We start from the raw sequence: 21815 nt of genomic DNA, 5'->3' as shown, positions 1-21815 counted from the left end.
ATCATCTATCATCCATCTATCATCTATCTATCATCTATCTAATCTATCATCTACTATCATCTATCTAATCTATCAATCATCTATCTATTATCTATCTATATCTATCTATCTATCTATCATCTATCTATTATCTATCTATCATCTATCTATCTATCTATCTATCTATCTATCTATCTATCTATCATCTATCATCATCGTCATCATCATCAAGTTTCTCTGCCCTATACTATAGGGTATATTTGAGGGACGTCTCCTTGGTTTTCCTGACAGGGTGCTCAAGGGGATTTCCTTCTGCCTCTTTGACAGTCCTTTCTCAGTTACCTTTACAGACTCTTCCTCTACCCTGTTGGCCTTTATTAAATATTTGTGATCTGCAAAACTGGATTTTCATTCCTTTTTGCTTCTTGCATGATACAGTGTCTCTGTCCACGCAAGCTCATCTATATCAATGGCCTCGTGTGCAATAATATTAAAATTGCTCACATACTCAGGCCTAAATCGGACCTTGTGTTTGACCTCTAGACCTGCATATTTAATTACTCACGAGGCATATTCTACAGCAGGTCCTAAAATCAAGTCAAACTCAGACTGGACACAAATTTGGACTCATGATCTTTCCCTGAAATGTGGGTTTGTTCCAAAGTGTCCTGCCCAGGGAGTGGCCTCGTTCTGCATCCTAATGCATCAGGTGCAATCCTAAGAATCATCCTGACAACACTCACCCTCCCCCTGTTTCTCTGTCCGTATCAGATCCGTGACCAAATTATGTCAAACTTACCCTCTAAGTATTTACTATCCATGGATGCTCCAAACTACCATCAAACTATCTTACACCAAACTATGATGGTTACCCTCCTGCACAATGGTTTTTCTCTCTGCCCCAGGAACAGGAACTTTGTTCCCATCCTGTCTATCGTCTCTACCGAAGCAAGAGGATTCTTTCAAAACGGATAGCCGCTCATAACACTACCTGCTTAGAAGCCATCCATGGATTTTAGGATGAGAACATGCCCTCAAAGGCTCTGCGTCCTCTTCTAGCACGGCCAGCTCTTCCCTCCCTGTCTCCACTCCAGTCTGGCTGGCTTCTATTTTGGATCTAGGACCACCCATACCCCTTCGCGCCACAGGATTTCTGTACGTGGTATTTTGCTGTTCTCTCCGCCTGCTGTTCTCTCCTCCCCTGTTTAATTTGCTTAATTCGTTCCTTGTTTAACTAGTTCTTGTTTCATCTTTTAGAAATCAGCTCAAGCATTATTTGAGGAAAGCTTCCTCTATTCTCTTTGACTTTGTCACATTTGTGATTTTCCATCGTGTATATAATTATCTGATTAATATTTGTCTTTCCTGATGGATTTTAAGCTCCATGAGAACTGACAGCATGTTGCCTTTTTGGTTCATTTTTGTATTCTCCTTGCCTGACGTTTTGCTTAATATGCAGTAGTCACTCAAAACTATTTGTTGATGGAATAAATGAATTTCTGATTTTTCTTCTTTCTTTGTAGGTTTGTCATTTTCTGCAGTTCAGGTTCGGGCCCCAGGTAGCATCAAGAATGGGTAATTTCCAAATTAATTTTTTTTTATGAATTATAACATAATGATTCTTTTTAGAGCTACACAGATTTAATAGAAATAAAATTACTTTATTGTTTCTTTTTCAAATTATAAGTCAATACTTCTCTTTTCAGGTTTAGAAGAGCACATGATGATTTTAGAGAAAATGTCAGAGCTGATTATGAACGCAGTGCCAAAAGCTCAGTGAGTATTGTCATAAGAAATAAAGAGATGTACAATTTGATATCATATATCTTACGTATCTATTTGACATTAAAGTAATGTCTATCTAAAAAAGGTAATGTTTATCTCAGTATATATTATATATAATTCTATATATATAAAAAAATAATTCTATATATATATTTGCACACACACATATATGGTTGTTTAACACAACTTTTTGAGCAGTTTGATGGTGAATGGAAATAGTTTTCTCTTGCTTTATTTGTACACAGTTGTCAATGAACCTATTGTTTTATAAAGAAATAAGATTGATTAAGCAGGAAGCATTTGATACGGGCCTATATGCAGAACAGCGGTGTTAAATTCCTGATTCGAATCCAGATTCTGACACGTGGTCTTACATAATTTGCTCTATCTCTTTGAGCCTCAATTTCTGTATCTAGAAAATGGGACTAATACCGTCTTCTTCCTATAAAGGATAGTCATGCCTATGGATATATTTGAAAAGTCTTAGCATACATAAAACAATTACTCAGCGAATTCACCTGTTGTGATAGTGATAATGGATAATAATAACAGTGCTACTGCCCTTTTTGGGCCTTATGTAGTCGATGTTGTAATTTCGTTTTAATTGTTTTCATTTTAGATATTCCAGTTTGTTCAATGATTTTGTTGAATCTGAATTTTTTCTGATTGATGGAGATTCATTACTTACTACATGCATATGTGAGAAATCATTAAAGCAGGGGCAGGAGCTCCACTTCTTTTATCTGGTTGAATGCTATCTTATGGATCTTGTCAGTAAAGGAGGACAATTTGCCGTTGTTTTCTTCAAGGTAACACGTGACAGTAGTCCTTTTCTGTGATTTAAGAACTAAAACGAACATTTCTTACTATTCTGTAAATGTTTTCCTTATTACAAAGTTCAGTATATCTATTAGAATTCAGAAAATTTAAAGGGAAGAACAACAACAAAAAAATGACTCATAAGCCCAGTATTCAGAAATCACCATATTTAAGATTATATTGTATTCTCAATAATTAAAGTGCATAAGGACACACAGGATCATGAGGGAGGATGAGAAATCTCAACAGAAACTCGCGTGAGCTCTGGATCCTACTTTTCCAACTCTGAGAACTGCTTCTGTCTTCAGAACTCAGCAATTTATTTGAGCCCAGAAAAAATGTCAAACTCATTAATACTGCTTTGTTTATTATTTGCTTTATAGTAAATGCCTCTGAGGGAATATATTCGGTCTTCCTTTCCCAATTATGAATATAATTGGTAAAATATAACAGTTTCAAGTACAGATCGGTCTAACCACTACCACCCCTTTCTTGTCCTATCCCTAAAGGTAACCACTGTGTTACTCTTAAGGATTTTGGTGTGTGTCTGTTCAGTCATTTTGCAACCGACATTATTGTTAGATTTTAAAATATTTTTAAATATAAGCAATGTTTTGAATAAAGAGCCAGGATTCTAGCCTAACGTTTACAGTCTAGTTTACTGCACTAATCTTGATCCGTTCAGAAAAACCTCTGCCTCTTCAGGAGGATCACACCAAATTGCGACCGTTCTCTCAAAGGGATTTACCTTGGCTTCCCTTTCTGGATAATTTATATCCATCACTTGCTTTTGCCTACTTTTCGATCCTTTTTCTTTTTGGAGTGAGATTGGAAAGGAAAAAAATTAGAATAGGAAGGAAAAGTATAAACCTTGGATAAACCTTGACTATTATGTGCCCGCTTAAAGGGGACATGTGTATTTAAATCTAAATTGTGTTTTATGGCTTACATTTGTGAAATGAGAGCCAAGCTTTCAGCGTCTATTCCCTGACTGTAAAGCAGAACAAAACCCGTGTTGGAACATATTCCTTTAATGACTTTAATGACATATATATATAAACCAACTGAATAATAATTTTAAAAGAATACACTTTATCCCATCGCCACAGGATGCGGAGTGTGCATATTTCAACTTCCCTGAACTTCTTCCTTTGAGAGCTGCTTTAATCCTCCATCTTCAGCATAATACGACCATCGACGTCCGAACGTTTTCTGGATGCCTATCACGAGAGTGGGAAATTTTCTTGGAAGAGAGTTACCCATATTACCTGATAGTTGCGGATGAAGGCCTGAACCATCTACAAACACTCCTTTTCAGCTTTTTAGTTACTCAGTCTTGGGCAATGAAGGTCAACGTTGTGCTCTCCTCGGGGCAAACATCTGATGTCCTTCGACTTTATGCATACCTTATGTCAAGCACGTACAAAAAACAAACATTTTTCAAAGAGGTAATTAATACCTCACGACAAATTTCTTCTAGAATTTCACAAAAAAAAATCCGTATTCCTTGACTTAGTTTTATTTCCACCACTTCTATGGAAACTATCATAGGTTTGATAGAGAAGTCTAGAAAATTAATAATAAGGGGATGCACGTACATAGTCGTATGTTCAGAACTTACTGTAATAACAGCCGTGATGGGTACCTCTCCTGAGTCGTTGTTTAGACCTTCGCAGCAGCCCTTTAAGTTAGGTGTTGGCATCATGTGTGTTTTGCGGGTGAGGACACAGACGCTTGGATACCTAATCTGCTCCTCCTCAACACTAAATGAATAATGGAGCACGGATTTGAAAAGCCGCAGCCCGACTCCAGCCCTGATGTGCTGAACCACGAGGGCACATGCTGCCTCCGACTTAATAAAGGGCAGAAATGCATTAAAGTGGAGGCAAAGACTTAATGCGTCTGTTGCTGAGACATTCTAGTGAAATGATCATTAATATGGTAGTTTTAATGAAAAAAAAACAATGGAGAACGGTGATGAGGAAGGAAAATAAGTGAAGTGTTTATTTCATAATACTAAATCATTAACCGAACTTTCAAAGTATTTAGAATTTAATTCTTCCTTGAGGTTATTCTTTTGCTGAATAGGCCTATTTGGCAATTACTATGTTGAACTTCTGGGACTTAAAAATACATACTGATGTTATGAATAAATCTAGTTTCTGTTCAGTTTTCACTACTTATAGTGAATTCTAAATATGAAGATAATGCTGTATTTCATCAAAATGAGTTTTTGAGTTAATTAACATTTTTTTTTTTTTTTATGCTGAGAATAGTGTCTTTCCCCTCATGATATTTGGAGACATCTAGACGGTTGACATGAAATCGGAGAAGATGATTTATTTTGCTTTAGTCAGGACTCCAGTCATTAAACTATACCCAACGCTAGTTGTGTACTGAGAGTAGGACGCCCTGGGATTGATTTTTATATTGGGAAGAGGTACTATAACCACTTGATCCCATTTTATTCTGTTAGAGCAATTTCTGAAGCTGAGCTTGAAGAGTGCCTTACAAACATCCTTCCCAATCTCTGCTTAAGAAGGTGTTTTTAAGCATTAGATTTTATTTCTAGTATAATAATATATTCCCTACTTTACTGAACACTCATTCTAACGAGGCTATTTCGTTTATCTCTTTGAGGACTGTATGAAATGCAAATAAAAATGCAGTATATGTTGGTAATGGTTGTTGCTGGATGATGGGTACCTGGGGGGAGATTATGCTATTCCTTATTTATGTGTGTGTTTGAAATTTTTCGTAATAAAATACAGTGTATTAAATGGACACACTCTTTCTTTTTGAGATGTTGGAAATGTTCTGAAATTAAATTATGGTAATGGCTGCACAACTCTGTGACCTTACCAAAAGCCATTGAATTGTCCCCTTAAAGCGAGTGAATTTTGTCATGTTAATTATACTTTTCATAAAGTCGTTAAAGAAATAAAATGTACTAAATTCCCAGAAAAAAATCAATTCAGTAAAAACAAAATAGTGCTGCCTGGCAGGGTTTAAAAGCCTTGTTGGTGATCTGTAATTACATTAGTGTAATTTTTTTGAACTCGAAAATATATTTTAACAATTATATCTTCAATATATGATTTTCTGTAGTTGGAAAGTGATTAGATATTTTATTTATGACAATTTTTGTGACTTCCTTTTACAGAATGAAAAGGAGATTGAGAATGCTTATAAAGCCCTGATTAAACATTTGGAAAAATGTCGAATTTTAGCACTGGAATCTCTTTTTGGAAATTTAAAATGGAAAAATATGATGGAAGAGGTGCTGATTTTTTTTAAACTCTCTATTTGAACTATTTTGTTGATTATTAAAAAGTTACAAAAATATTACTGAGTTCCCATAGACTTCTCACCCAGAGTCCCTTAATACTAGCATCTGATGTAACCATGATACATTTTTCAAAACCAAGAAATGAACATCAGTATAATACTGTTAACTAAGCTTCAGACATTATTTGAGTTTCACTTACGTTTCCCACGAATGTCCTTTTTCTGTTCCAGGATTCTGTCCGGGACACCACATCTACATAGTCATTTCTCTCTAGTAGCCTCTAGTCTGTAGTAGTTTCTCAGTGTTTCCTTGTCTTTTGTGACCTTTATGTTTTTGAAAAGTTTTTTTTTTTAATATTCCTCAATTTAGGTGTATCTAATGTTTTCTTATGATTGGAATGGCGTAATGCATTTTTGGCAAGAATGCCGGTGAATGTGTGAATATATCAAAGGGTTCATGGTATGGATAGATTTAACACTGGTTAAGCTGATGCGTGCCAGCCTTCTCTACTGTAAAGTTACTATATTTCCTAACTATGCAAATCCTGTTTCCTCTCAGAATTTGCCAGTTAATTTTAGAGCCCATCGACGGATCTTGTCTGCAACAGTTATCGCTAGACCTGTTTGCCTAATGGTTATTTTGTATTTCACTTTTTCCTTTTACTTTTATCACTTGGAATCCTACTGTAAGGGAGAGCTCCTGTGTCTCTGCCCTTTACTTGTTTATTTATTTATACCAGGATGGACTAATGGATATTTTATATTATAGATTGAAGTCCAATATTGCAACTGTTTTGGGGCTCAAGTTGTTCTAGGTTTGAACATTAGAAACTCCTTCAGGTTTGCACCTGTGTCCTTTTGCAAGCCCCACCCGCTCCCCATCTTTTGCCTTTTCTAAAACCACTTTATTGAGGTATGATGACATCCACTGTGGTGATGGTTACGTACGTGTATATTTTTCTTCCGATTCATCAGGCCCTATCCTTTTGAGCACCACAGAATGTTCCATTCTCATCTCGTGTTTTCTCTGCCTCAGCCTTGAAATTAACCACTTCTCCAAGGAGTTCTGGTTGCTTTTGTTGGAAAATGGCATTTAGGAGCCAAGACCTGAGAGCTGTGTTTGTTCATTTCCACCAAGGGGTCATTGCTATGAGGACTTTTCAGCAGACACAGTTAGGGGACATCTGTATGCATGCCAAGCCACGCATATATGCCCGTCTACCTTTTATCTATCTATCTATCTATCTATCTATCTATCTATCTATCTATCATCTATCTACCTATCTATCTATCGTCTATTTATCATCAATCATCTATCATCTATCAATCATCTATCATCTATCTATCATCATCTATCATCTATCTATCATCTATATATTTCTATCTAATCATCTATCTTAAATATCATGCATCCATACTGATAACTTCTACTCCAGTCCAACTTCACATCCTTCATTTTACCCCACCCCTTTCTTTATTTGTAATTTCTTTCTCCAATTATGAGAAATTCAGCTCTCCTTACATACAACGCATTTACCTATTTTTTCAATTCTAGTATATACATAAAGTAGTATTAGACTTGCAAAATATATCTTGTGAGAAACATATTTACTAAGTGGATTACAGGATTTATGTGCAGTTCTTTTTATCTTTAGGCATTCTTTCCAAGTTATTTAGGTTAGTTCTTGCACACCCCATTCAGGTTAGTTATGTTATTCATTACTAATACAGTTAGGTTCCTTGGTTAGTATTTGTATTTCACTTTGGGTCCTTCCCACCCACTTCTAGATTGTTTTTAATTATCTGTTTACTTTGAGGGGTATATGAAAGATAAAGGAAGGATGCTTTTGATTCTAAGAATCAGAGATGTACAAAAAGATATGCTCAAAGAGGTGACACTTTGTTCTTATCCATGCTACTCTGATCCCATTCACCTCTACAGTTACCCCTTTCCTAAATATTTTCTTTCTTTTTAAAAAATATTTTATTTAATTATTAATGAGAGACACAGAGAGAGAGAGAGGGGCAGAGACACAGGCAGAGGGAGAAGCAGGCTCCCTGCAGGGAGCCCGACGTAGGATTCGATCCTGGGACCCCGGGGTCAGGACTTGAGCCCAAGGCAGATGCTCAAACACTGAGCCCCCCAGGAGCCCCCAAGTACTTTCTGTAAGGAATTTGTCTCTAGTTTCAGGTTTATCCTTCTTGCATTTTTATTTTTTGCACAAAAATAGACATGGGTCTATTTTCTTACAACCTCTTCTGTCTTAAATAAAGGATCACATAGTATAGATATAGCACCTTTCTTTTTACACTTAGCAGCATGTTTTAGAAACCATTTTAAAGCAATTTATAGATATCTTCCTCATTACGTTATACAGCTGTATAGCACTTCCTCATATACTATATTTAACTAATTTCCTACTATGGAATTTAATTTTCAACATTTTGTAATTATAATCAATGCTGTAATAAATAATCATATGTAGTAGGTGTGATTTTGTATTATTTTAATTATTCGTTGGGGTTATCCGTTTATACTAATATATCATCTGTGAGCAGTGATAGTTTTGTATCTTTTTACCCATTCTTATGCCTGAAATCACCTTTTCCTGTCTAGATGCATTAGGTAACAAACCTGGTATAGTGGTGGATTGTAGCGGAGTTAGGGTGCACCTTTGCCTTGTTCTAATCTTAGTGGAAATGTTTCTAGTATTACGTATACGTACATATATACATATCTATCTATCATCTATTATCTATCTATCTATCTATCTATATCTTCTGATGTTAAGACTGTATCCCTCAACTTATATTTTTTGAGTATTTTTATCATGAATATATATTGAAAGTTTGGATACAATTATGATTTTTAAATCTTAGTTTTATTAATATGATATTTTGTTATAAACGTATTTTTAAATATTGAAGCAACTCTGTATTCCTGGGATAAATCCCATTTGATCATGATATTATTTTCTTAATATGATGTTGGGTTTTGTTTGCTAATATTTTGTTTAGAATTTTTGCATCACTATGCAAAATACTGCATAGTGATACTTAGTGAAATGAGTGATACTTTTCTGTAATTTTCTTTCTGGGCACTGTATTTATTTGGTTAGATATCAGTGTCATGTAGGCTTCATAAAAAATTAAAATATTTATTTATCTTTTCAACATACCAAAATAATTTATGGATCATTGGAATTATTTGGGTTTTGAAGATTAAAATAGAGTTTCCCTATAAAGTCAAATGGGACTGGTGCTTTTTTGTGGGATAGTTTCTTAATTTTCTCTGTTTGTCCTATGGAAATTAATTTATTTAAGCTTACTAACTCCAGTGGGGTCAATTCTTATAATTAATTCTTATGAGGAAATTATCCATTTATTTACATTTCAAATAATTTATTTGCATAGAAGTTTGCAAAGTAGGTTATATGCTTTTTAAAGATTTCTTGTTTCAATAGTTATTTTACCTTTACCTTTTTAATCTGTAGAATTTTTATTTCTCCCATTTATTAATCATCAAATTAGCTAGTGGCTTTTCTATTTTTTAAAGTTTTTCAAAAATCCCTGGAATTTCGATTTATTAATTAGATCTATTTACCAATTTTCTTAATTTTTGCTTACTTTTACTTTTATGTTCCACTTCCTTTTGTTTTCCTTTAGTTCAGTTTGTTGTTCCTTTTTAGATTTTCTTTTTGGAGCTGAGAATTTAATCCATTTTTTTTATTCTTTCATTTTTAGTGTTAAATATGTTTAATGCAATGAATTTTCCTTTGGTCACTGCTTTAAATTTATCCCATAAATTATGATGTGTAATGTTTTTATAATCATTTTTATAAATTCTTTAATTTCAATTTGTATTTCCCTTTCACCTAGCAGTAGCTTAATTGAAAATGTTTTTAAGCTTCAGAATGAAGGGTTTCTGTGCCTTTTTTAAAAGAAACTAAATTCTACCTTTATTGTATTTTGGTCAGAGTGCTGTTTATGGTTTTTATACATTATAGAAGCTTCTGATGCTTTCTTTGTGACTTAACACATGACCAATTTTTAGGGATGTGCTGGGGGCACTTAAGAGGAATAGATGCTCTCTATCACCAGAGTTTAATTCATAGAATCTACATTATTGATTGTACCGTTTAAGTCATCTATCTTTTTGGTTATTTTTTGTCCATTTGGTTTCTCATGTACTGGGAGTAGTCTATTATTAGTGTGTTTTTGAATATAGTTCTTTTAATCACCTGTAGTTTTTGCTTTGTAAAGTTGGTTGTGACATTATATGTTGCATAATTATCCATGTGAGATAAATCATTCGTAAAGGTTATGTCTCCATGATGGATTGTGGCTTTTAGAATAAGAGTGCTTTTCTTTTTCATATTTAATGTCTTTCAGCTTGAATTCTTCTGAGCTGCTGTAAAAATTGCTAGCCTCTCTTCTCTCCTTTCCCCTGCCATTTTCCTGGTATACTTTTATCCACCTTTTATTTTTAGTCCTTCTGAGTCACTTTAAGTTGTGTTTCTTGCATACCATATGTATTTGAGTTATTAAAAATTCTTCACTATTTTATTTTTACTGGATGCAAAATACTTCCCTAATGCAAAACACTTAAATTATTTGAGAATTGGCGTCTACAAATAATTCTGCATGAACATCTTGGTACACATTTTGTGTTATTTACCTAGCCTGGATAGCCGGTCACAAAGCATCAATATAATTAATATATAATCATATTTGTTGCTAAATAGCTCTGCAGGAATTATGTACCTATCTCTACTTTCATTTGCAAAGCACAAGAGAAATGACATATCACATGATTTCCAGAGCTATTATCATTAAATATTCTTTGTTAATTTATAAGTAAAAATATGCTATTTATTGTTCATTTGTTACTAAAGAGGTTGAACATTTTTCTATTTTGTTAATATTCATATTTCTTTTGTGAATTATTTGCTCACATCTTATTAAAGGCTGAATGTTTTATTATTGATTTATAGGAACTCTTTACATAGCTAAATTTTAATGATTTTACCAAAATATTTATTTTCCCATCTTAAAATTTTGTTCATCATTTTTAACAGAAATATTTATAGTATGTAGCCATATCCATCTTTGTAGGATTTCTTCTAGCAAGATTACTTGTTAATAAAAATATTTTTAAAATATCATGACACTTATAGTTTTCTTTTGTGACAGGCATGTGAAACTATTTCTCTGCTTAAGCAATTCTGGCCAGAAGGATCTGACATTCGACGTGTTCTTTGTGTTACTTCATGCTCATTATCTTTGAGAATGTATCATCACTTTTTAGAAAACAGAATGAAGACTAGCTCTGATCAGAAAACTAACATCCAAGAGGTGCGATTGTTAAAACTTTACTGTGAAACACCATTGCTTTCTATTTTTGATATTTTATTGATTTTCATATACCTTTTCTTCCTTTTTTGTTTTTTTTGGTACTTTATTTCCCCAATTTATTTATATAAATTTCTCCCAAAAGAGGAAAAAACTGGAATTTGTTTATCAGTAATATCTATGATCCCGTTATATGTTTTAGTGTTTTACTATAAAGACATTTCCCCTTAGTACACATTTAGTCAAACTTACCCAATCATCCAGAAGAAGGGGAAATAAGAAAGGAAATTAGCTTTTTTGTGAGAGCTTACATTATAATGTTCTGGGGTCTTTATATGCCTTGTGCCTTTATATCCTCTCAACAGCATTTTAAGGAAGGTATTTATTCCCATTTCACATATGGGAACACCAGAGGTTTAGACAGTCCTTAATTAAATAGCGATGTGGATTGAGGATTGAAACCATGTCTGTCTTATTCAATTTCCATAATGGCAAGTGTCTTTAGAAAGAACACGCTGTAGAGTCTCAGTGGCATGAGATGCTAAAAATGCTAAGCTTTTAACCTTCTTTATGGTTGATAGAGTAAGAATCTGCTATCCAGTATGGGTTTGCTCTCCAGCTAGATAATCATCCCTATATATACAAATACACACATACACACACACACACAAACACGAGTACACATACTATTTTGTATACAATCTGACTGCTGGGGGATTCTTTTTTTTTTTTTTTTTTTTTTTTTGGTGGGAGTGCAAAATGTTTATTAAAGATTAACATCCATGGATAAAAGGGGGAAGAAGCCGGATTGGGCAGGAAAGTGTTAAATTGTGAGCCAGGCCACCAACCTGTGGGGAGCTGGGGTGGAGGGGATGTTGCCTCTTGCAGCTAACCCAGGTGAAGCCAAGTGGCCAGGTCTTTGTCTTTCTGGGGGGCGATTCTTGCCTGAAGGTTTTTATTAAAGAAATATGGAAATTTTTGTAACTTTTTGAACCCTCAGAAATGAACAGGACCTACTACCTTTACCTAGCATCCTTTATATTTGGTTTTCCAGTATCTACTTGAATATGTTCTTAGTAAAATATTTTTTACATGATTAGGTATGACTTTTAAGTTATTGTCACAAAAATGATACTAAACCAACTGTACCTCTTTGGAACTTCTGATCATTAGACCCTATCTGGCCCCATGGAAGCACTCCAAAATGAGTCTTCGTTTTGTTTTACTGGCAACCCTGCAAACATTTGAAGATGGCTAGGAGATCCTTGTCCCATCATGTTAAACATGCCCATTTCTTTACTCTTTTTCTATTTGGGTAAGTTTTTCAGATGGGTCCTGGTTTATTCACTCTGGTAATATTTAGTGTAACTTTTAAAATATGCTTTGCACAGAGTAGGGCATTTAAAGCATGGTTTCACCTGTGCAAAGACCCGTGCGATCATGACTTCGTTAGCCGCTGGGTCAGCTCATGTAAAGTTGGGCCTAACTAAAAATACTTGTAAAATGCTTTATGTAAACTGCAGGCTAGCTGGCAGTTGCCTATCCCCTTACCTGACTTCGGTATTTTATATGTAGCCAAATTAATGTATGAAGATGAGAATTCAAAAACATACAGAATGAAGACTGTAGTCAAGCAAAATGCGTCTGCCGACCTTTGTGGTGCCGCATGCGTGTCAAATTTCATAGCCTGCTGATCTCTAGTTTACCTCCTTTATCTTATTCAGGTGGAAAGTAATTGCTTAACCCTGCAAGAGATGGAAGATTTATGTAAACTGCATTGTCTCAGTGTGGTCTTTCTACTTCACTTACCTCTTTCTCAAAGAGCCTGTGCTAGATTCATCACTTCCCATTGGACCAAGAACGTTCAGACTCCCTTAAGAATGGTAAATATGCTCTTTATTAGTTTAATTATTTATTTTTTTGTTTCAATCATTTGATATAAAGAAACCACAGTCACCTTCAAATATAGGTTTATAAGGGGGCGCATGGGTGGCTCAGTTGGTTAAGCATGTCTTGATTTCAGCTCAGTTCTTGATCTCAGGGTTGTGAGTTCAAGCCCCATGTTGGAGCTTAACAACAACAAAAGGATTTATAATAATGTCAGCCCTTTGGGGATCTTAAAGGTTTAATGGTCTAAGTCAGTTTCAGGTTTTCATGTTATTAATTATAAGAGATTGGTGACCATTGTGTTCTGCTCTTGAGAGGAATTGAAGATATAAATGTAATAGTTATTTCTGTCCATTATAGACGTTATTTAGAAAAAAAATGTAGACTTTAGGAAAATAGAAAAAACAAAAGAAACACCCAGTGACCCATTATTCAAGTCAACAACTATAATATTTTAGGTTATTTTCTTAATTTTTAATGAATACAACTTTCTATTGTTATTTGTTATTGTTTCTGACATTAGAATGAGTATGTATATTTATATTTGTATATTGGAATGAATATATATATTCATATGTAAATATATATAAAATATTTTTCTTTTCACATATTTTTAAATTTTCTTTCATACTCTTTGCTAACCTCATTTCTTAATAGCTACTATTTTTTGTTCAATGTACCATGGGTTACCTGCCCATTTTCTCATATAGATTATAAATGCTGCTATTCTCCAGATTCTCTGAGTATAAGGCTTTTCCTTTAACTTGAGGATATTGACTTAGACTTCATGCCCAGAAGTGGGATTAGTGCATCAATTTAACTGGAAAATTTTGGGCAGCCCCGGTGGCTCAGTGGTTTAGCACCTGCCTTCAGCCCAGGGCGTGATCCTGGAGACCTGGGATCGAGTCCCATGTCAGGCTCCCTGCATGGAGTATTTGTGGGGATGATGCCATCGTATGAAATATAATTGCAGAGGAAGATCATGAATTCAGTTCTGGAAATATTGAGTTGCCAATGAAATACCCAAATGGAGCTATCTAGTAGGCAATTTGAAATACTGGTTTGGAGCTTAGCAGAGTGGAATGAATTCGGGATAAAGATTTGGAAATCACTAGCCTATGGAAGTTAATTAATGCCATGACAGTGGATAAAATTAGTTTGGGAAAGACAAAAGAGCCTTGAATAGAATCCTGAGGTCTTTTGATATTAAATGGTTAGGAATAGAATGAGACACTGGTGAAGGACACTGACAAGAGCTACTTAGTTTATTTTAGGGGAGTAAATTGTATTGAGAAACAAAGATATACCACTATGTCCTGCCTAGCACTTTTGAAGGCTTGTTTTTGAGAAAACAATGATAGTGGCATCAATATGTGTTATTGTATGATTTTCTTTTTCTAGCAGTCTCAACAACATGACCATAGGCACAAGAAAACAACTGATTGGATGCTATGGAAAAAAGAGACAATATAATTTTGGCACAGAAAAGCTATTAGTGGACCTATTAGTATTATAAAAGAGAAAAAAAAGGGAAAATAGATTTTACTATCTTTGGAAGAAGGTGGTAAAAATGATAGACTTGGTTTCATGGAGATAAATCAAATGGACTCCATTGGATGGGGGCAAGTTGAGGAGCTGTAGAAATGGAAGTCCCGATACGATCCCAAAAGAAGTGTGAATGATCATTATGCAAAGTTAGAAGGATGGGTCAACAGGTGGGAGTAAGACGCTCTTCATCAGGCAACGTGGCAGACATTATTATTGTTTCCTTGTCTATGTCTCCCGTTCACTTACTTTTTCATCTTACTCTAAATGTCTACAACTCTCCCCCTGCAGGTTTTGTTTGCTTGATCTGAAATGCTGGGTTATTAGTTCTCAAACCGTCCACCAAGGACAGATAAGGAATTGGTGGGTGAAGACCCCAGCTTCCTTGGATATAGGTTGAGATAACCCTGAAACGTATTGTATGCTGGCTCCCAGAATTCCCTACTGGAATTGAGTTTCAGTTGTCTTCAGTGTGGGAAATGGTCCCTGTACTTCCTGAGGGAGGGCATCTGAAAGTTCTTGTTGGCTCTAAGTGGGTCATGCTAATTAATTGAGAGGCAGGGGGAACCTGCTAGTCTTCACAGAAGTCTCAGAGTCAGATGAGGGGATAAGTGGGAAATGACATGGAAAAGACCCCTCTAAATCTGAGTACTGTATTTCAGTAGACGGTGAGGTCCATGGAACCAACTGAAAGTCACTCCATGGCCTCTGACCATTTAATCTCTACTCAAGGGACCTGGGTCTATTGCCTGTGTAGCGTACTGCAGAGCGAGGTACGACTGGAGACAGCCATGCTGAGTGGTGGGCACCATCTTTTTTTTTTTTTTTTTGGACCAAAATGAAAATGACACTTGTATAAACACCCCTATCAAAGCCTGGCATGGGAGATTCAGAGAAGATTCATGAAGAGAATTGACCTAAGTGTGACTAGGAAGTAATTGAATTGGACTGATTTTACTTTGTAGGGTTTAGATTATATTTACTGAAATAGCATAATAGGTATGTAGGATCAACAGTCAAAATTCAGAAACAGAAAAATACATTGATTGGAACCTAGGTTTATAGTTGTGAGCACTTACAACTGCTCTAACAGAAGCGTTAAAAGGTTTTATGATGTGACGTACACAATACTATCTGCTGATGCTCAGGGGAGAAAATATTCTCCTATATCCCAGAACACATTGGGGAACTTTCTTCTAGACATTTTGATAGTCTGTTAGGAAGAGGCCGACTATGGTTAATTAAAGGAATAAGAAGACTGCATTTCCAGGTCCTTTTAGTTTATTTAATTTAAAAGATTTTATTATTTATTTATTTTTTAATTTATTTACTTGAGAGAGAGTAAGAGCACGTGTGAGTGTGCATGAGCAGGGAGCAGGGCAGATGGAGACGGAGATGGAGAAACAGACTCCTCATTGAGCAGGGAAGCCTGGGCAGGGCTCCATCCCGGGACCCTGGTGTCATGACGTAAGCCTAAGGCAGATGCTTAACTGACTGAGCCATCCAGGCTCCCCTAACTTATTTTAGATATTTCCGAAAAGTTATGTCAGGTTAATACATTAAAACTATTGATATGACATGTCAGATGTTAAAATAATACATTAGGGCATCAATGTTATTGTGCTATGAGTTCTGTTGTTATTTCTCAGATAATATTTGATTTTTTGTCAACTTTTTATAGGATGTGTTACATATACTCAGTTACGAGTGCTATGAATACGATAATTGTGATATTGATTTACAGATTTGGATGAATGCTCTATTTGTATAGTTTTCATTTATAACGAGTTTTATAAACAGTTTTTTATAGACAGTAGTCATCAGGAGAAAGGATATTACAAAGTCTTTCTGAATGATGGAATGTTCTAAGATGGTTCTGCGGGACATACTTTGTGGTTTTAGCTGATAGAAAACGTCATTCTTTAACTAGGAGCATGGATTATGGACGCGATGATAGGAACAGCTGCCAGTTATTCTGCACCAGCTTTTTGTGTGTACTTTACATATAGTGCCTCATTAAGACATAACAATTCTCCTCTTATGCCCTCTTTTTACAAATGAAAACCTTGGCAAATTGAACACCAATAAAAAATAAATTTCTAAAAAAAAAGAAAAAAAAAAGAAAACCTTGGCCTCGGAAAGGCTAAGTGGCCCATTAACACAACTAATAAATGATCAAGGTGCGAGATAACTCCATCTCCGTCCAGCTTCCAAATCTGTAACCTTCCCACCACCCTCCGCTCCCTTGATGCGGGAAACAGCTGATCATCCCATAATCAAGCACCCCTTAGGTCTCTCCTATTTCCATGCTTCTCTTTGGTAGCACCCAGTAGCTGAAGGTGTGAATTCAGGGAGCCTCTCTGAAATTTTGACAATAAAAGATATATTCTGAGGTCTCTGGACCTCTCTCCCTCAAGCATACTGAAGGGAGAGTTTCGAGTTTACTGAAATCTTGACACGTGGAGACCACATGGTGGCACTTCTCACGTGAAGTGAATAAAATGAGGATTGCTTGCTGTACTGTATTCTCATATTACTGTTATTTACTCAGTGGTATTTTGGGAAAGGCTTGCATGGTATGAACCTTACATGGCAGTGGTTCTCCAAGGATGGCTCCCCTGAACAACAATATCGACATCACCTGGGAACTTGTTAGAAATGTCAATTCTTAGGCTTCATCCCAGAGCTACTGAATTAATCTTGGGCTGGGGCCTAGGAATCTATGTTTTATTTGACAGTCTTTCCAGGTGAGGCTTCTGCTGAACTTGGAGAACCACTGCTCTATGGCTCTATGGAGATCTCTTTAGTATTTTATTGTAGGTAAAACTACAGTGTAGGTAGGAGGCTCCCACTCTGATATTTATGTCTTTTTCACGAACCTTGGGCAATCTCCCTAACGTCTGTTCCGAGCTAGGTTGTCCAAAGCAGTAGCCTATAAGCCACAAGTGGATATTGAACACTTGGAACGTGGGTAGTATGAAATGAGTTGCGCTCTATACTGAAAAGAAACACTAGATTTAAAAAAAAACTTAGGTGAAAAACATGTAAAGTATTCTGTTAATATTTTTATATTGATTATACATTGAAATGATAATACTTTGGATAAGCTGAGTTAAATAAAATACAATTTTGCTTGTTTTTTTTTTATGTGACTTCTAGAAAATTTAGAATAAAATATGCAGCTTGCCTGTGTTATATTTCTGTTGGATAATTCTGAGTTTGATTTCCATATCAATATAGAGAAATAAATGGTTCATATTTGGGAAGCATTTGGTTTTATCATTGAAGGAGTGTGGAGCAGAGGAGCCTCGGTTATCCCCTACTGAACCTAATTCCCCAAACACTGTCATTGACTGAAAAGATGACTAGGCTCTCACTCACTAAGATAATTTACTCACGTCTAATCAATGCTAAACTAGACGTGGCCAGTAAAGACACCCTTCCCGTGTTAGGCGTGAATATAGCCTCACTATCATAAACTCAGCAGGTACACACCAGTGTAGGTGAAAGAGAATCTTTGAGTTTGAAGCATCTTCTAGACCCCTGAACAATCAAATGCTATTTTTTAAAGATATTTTATTTATTTATTCATGAGAGACAGAGAGAGAGAGAGAGAGAGGCAGAGACACAGGCAGAGGGAGAAGCAGGCTCCATGCAGGGAGCCCGAGTGGGACTCGATCCCGGGTCTCCAGGGTCACGCCCTGGGCTGAAGGCAGGCGCTAAACCGCTGAGCCACCCAGGAATCCCCTCAAGTGCTATTTTTTAAATCATCTTTTGACCTGAAAGTAAAATTGGAAACAGTAAAACCTCAGGAAAGAACAGAGGCACATTTGAAAGCGGAAGTATTTCTGTAGCACAGAGACTGTATCTGTGGATTAGTGCGAGAAAAAAAATTGTATGGAGTCAAACACAGATTTCTATGATTCAGAATAAAGAACTATTCTGAATTAATCTTTTGGTCAGTTTGGTTTTATTTTATGATCCAGCCTTTTAAGATATAAAGCATTCATCATTATCCAGCCTGAAAGGACTTACAGTAATAGGACTTGGAAGAGCCCCGCCAACTTGTCTTTTCACTGGATTATTGATACATTTGAAGTTATATTATATTTTATTGCTAATATAACAATCATCAATGACTTGGTTTTATTTCTGATTTTCAGAAAAAGTGGTGTGAACATTTCATCTTAAGTAATATGAATATTTTTGAATTTTGGAATCTGAATTTAATTCACCTTTCAGACTTAAATGATGAGCTTTTGTTGAAGAATATTGCTTTTTACTATGAAAATGAAAATGTTGAAGGTACCACCTTAGTATATTTTTATGATTTTACTTTCATCTACAGATAAACATTATAAAGGATTTAACACTTCAAAATCATTTTCCTATATGTCCAACATATAATGTAGCAATTATTTTCCTTTCAGTCTTTGTTTATACATGCATATAAGTTTTATTTAGTTGCAATGAGAGTGAATGTTATATTTTAAAACATTTTTAGCTTAATATACTCAAATATTCTTGAAAGAAATATGTGTATGAGTATGTGGCATTTCTAGATAATTTTAACTGTTGAATTTTTCATTTAAATATATGGAAAACATTTTTAAAATATTTACTGTAAGTAAGGCAATTATCCTACTATTATGAGATATTTAGGAAATTTTAATTTTTTTTCCAAAGACAAAGCTGATTTATATGTTATATCTACTTTGTTTGTTTTTCCTTTGGATTATTTTTTTTAAATAAATGTTCTGCTGTTTCTTAATAGTCAAAGAAAAAAACATATTTTAAGAGAGCTATAAGCCATTGCGCATTCTTGAAACTTCTTTGATGTCTAGAATTTGGTTCCTACATATTGCTAACATTGGAATGAGTTAGCTACATATAAATTTAGCAACTCTCTAAAAATTTTCTCAGTCTCTGAAAAATAAGTTATATTCATTTTTATTGGTTGTACAGTTATGCATGGTATAACTTTTCTTTTTACCTGCAAAATGCATATTGATAATCTGTTATTGTTATTTGTGATTATTGTAATGTATATATTTAGGCACAATGTGGAACTCACCAAAAATTTCAGTTTTACAAATATTTCAGAACTCTATGAATTTAGTCAAAGTATGTGCTTCTGTATATACAGGAATGACTTTTAATATTTAGTACTTTTAACTATTATATAGGCCTACACTTGAATTTAGGAGATGTCATTATGAAAGATTATGAACATCTCTGGAATACTGTTTCAAAGTTGGTCAGAAAGTTCACTGTTGGAAAGCCATTTCCTCTGAGAACAACGGAACTTTCTTTTCTTGAGAAGAATTCATCGCCAATCAAAGGTATAAATTTCTAAATTAATTTGAAATAACAGTTTAAATCTCTGAAATTTTTTTTTGAAAACTACTAACTAAATGCCGTAGATCTAAATAATTTCCTGGTACTATGCATTTTAATAATAAATTACCTTTTGCTATATCATTGGGATGATATGCTATGACTATAATTTTGAAGACTTATAAGTTTTGCTTGTGGGGGATCCCTGGGTGGGTGATTCAGCGGTTGAGAGTCTGCTTTCCGCCCAGGACGTGATCCTGGAGACCCGGGTTCGAGTCCCATGTCGGGCTCCCTGCATGGAGCCTGCTTCTCCCTCTGCCTGGGTCTCTGCCTCTCTCTCTCTCTGTCTCTCTCTCCATCTCTCTCTCAATGTGTCTCTCATGAATAAATAAAATCTTTTTTAAAAAAGTTTTGCTTGTGGCTAATGTTGCCAATCAAAAAAAAAAAGTCAGATAAATGTGACTTTCATTTCTATCAATATGGCAGCATAGATAAGGGGAAAAATCTCTTTGGGGAAACAATTGAAATGCTGATAAGGCACACAAAACATCTTTTTGTATTATAGCTAAGCTCAAAACAACACAAGTTCAATTCCAGGAGCCAAAAATAAAGGGAAAGACTGATCTCTGGGTAATACAAAATGAATTAGCCTGATAATTTCTAATTATAGGTTCATTTTCCTATATGGAATCTGAGGTTTCAATTATTCTATTAGTAGGGTCAAGAAGATAGATAACTTTCTAAACTAGAAAATTAAAGTGATCAGGAGAATCTTATACATTCTCTGTAGAGGAAAAACATCATAAGCCCTGGTTTTACAGGATACAGATTTTACTCATACTCTGCCAAATATGAGTACAAATACAAATTTATAAAACAACAGAGGAAATCAGCTGCAAGAGAAACAGTAAGCTGTAGAACTAGAACTTCTGGAAGTTCTGTCAAATACCATCGACACTTTTTACAGAGCTGGAAACCATAATCCTAAAATTTGTATAGAACCAGAAAAAGACCTCAAATACCCAGAGGAATGTTGAAAAGGAAAACCAAAGCTGGTGGCATCACAGTGCCTGACTTCAAGCTCTATTAGGAAGTTATAATCATCAAGACAGTGTGGTACTTGCACAAAAACAGACACAAGGATCAATGAACAGAGTAGAGAACCCAGAAATGGACCCTCAATTCTATGATCGACTCATCTTTGACAAAGCAGGAAAGACTATCCAGTGGAGGAAAAGACGGTCTCTTCAATAAATGGTGCTGGGAAATTGGGCAACCACGTGCAGAAGAATGAAACTGGACCATTCTCTGACACCAGACACAAAGATACATTCAAAATGGATGAAGGATCTAAATGTGAGACAAGAATCCATCAAAATCCTAGAGGAGAACGCAGGCAACACCCTTTTTGAGCTTGGCCACAGCAACTTCTTGCAAGATGCATCCATGAAGGCAAGAGAAACAAAAGCAAAAATGAATTATTGGGACTTAATCAGGATAAAAAGCTTCTGCCCAACAAAGCAAACAGTTAACAAAACCAAAAGGTAACCTATAGAATGGGAGAAAATATTTGCAAATTACATATAAAATAAAGGGTTTGTATCCAAGATCTATAAAGAATTTATCAAAATCAAGACCCAAAAAAGAAATAAACCAAACAATAGGCAGAAAATATGAACAGAAATTTCACAGAGGAAGACCTAGACATGGCCAACAAGCACATGAGAAAATGCTCCGCATCAATGGCCATCAGGGAAATACAGATCCAAACCACCATGAGATCCCACCTCACCCCAGTGAGAATGGGGAAAATTAACAAGGCA

General features: G+C 35.2%; 1 protein-coding gene across 4 annotated transcripts in view; it reads left to right on the top strand.

Annotated features, from left to right (window-relative positions):
• DDX60 (DExD/H-box helicase 60) overlaps window positions 1–21815 on the top strand; it is a 92478-nt gene that overhangs the window by 4955 nt on the left and 65708 nt on the right. The window contains exons 2-11 of one of the 4 annotated variants that reach the window (XM_049094374.1): window positions 885–1134; window positions 1503–1554; window positions 1686–1755; window positions 2384–2573; window positions 3693–4031; window positions 5747–5863; window positions 11065–11226; window positions 12948–13106; window positions 18819–18960; window positions 19842–19997. In XM_049094374.1, coding sequence (XP_048950331.1) covers window positions 1551–1554; window positions 1686–1755; window positions 2384–2573; window positions 3693–4031; window positions 5747–5863; window positions 11065–11226; window positions 12948–13106; window positions 18819–18960; window positions 19842–19997 — 1339 coding nt within the window. In that variant the 5' untranslated portion in view covers window positions 885–1134; window positions 1503–1550. The remainder of the gene's footprint in view (window positions 1–884; window positions 1135–1502; window positions 1555–1685; window positions 1756–2383; window positions 2574–3692; window positions 4032–5746; window positions 5864–11064; window positions 11227–12947; window positions 13107–18818; window positions 18961–19841; window positions 19998–21815) is intronic. The other 3 variants (XM_049094375.1, XM_049094376.1, XM_049094377.1) reach the window with 3 other exon arrangements.

Source organism: Canis lupus, chromosome 15, assembly GCF_003254725.2.
Source record: "Canis lupus dingo isolate Sandy chromosome 15, ASM325472v2, whole genome shotgun sequence".
Classification (NCBI taxonomy): Eukaryota; Metazoa; Chordata; class Mammalia; order Carnivora; family Canidae; genus Canis; species Canis lupus.
The sequence above is the reverse complement of the archived record's forward strand: the minus strand, read 5'-3'. Positions and strand labels throughout refer to the sequence as shown.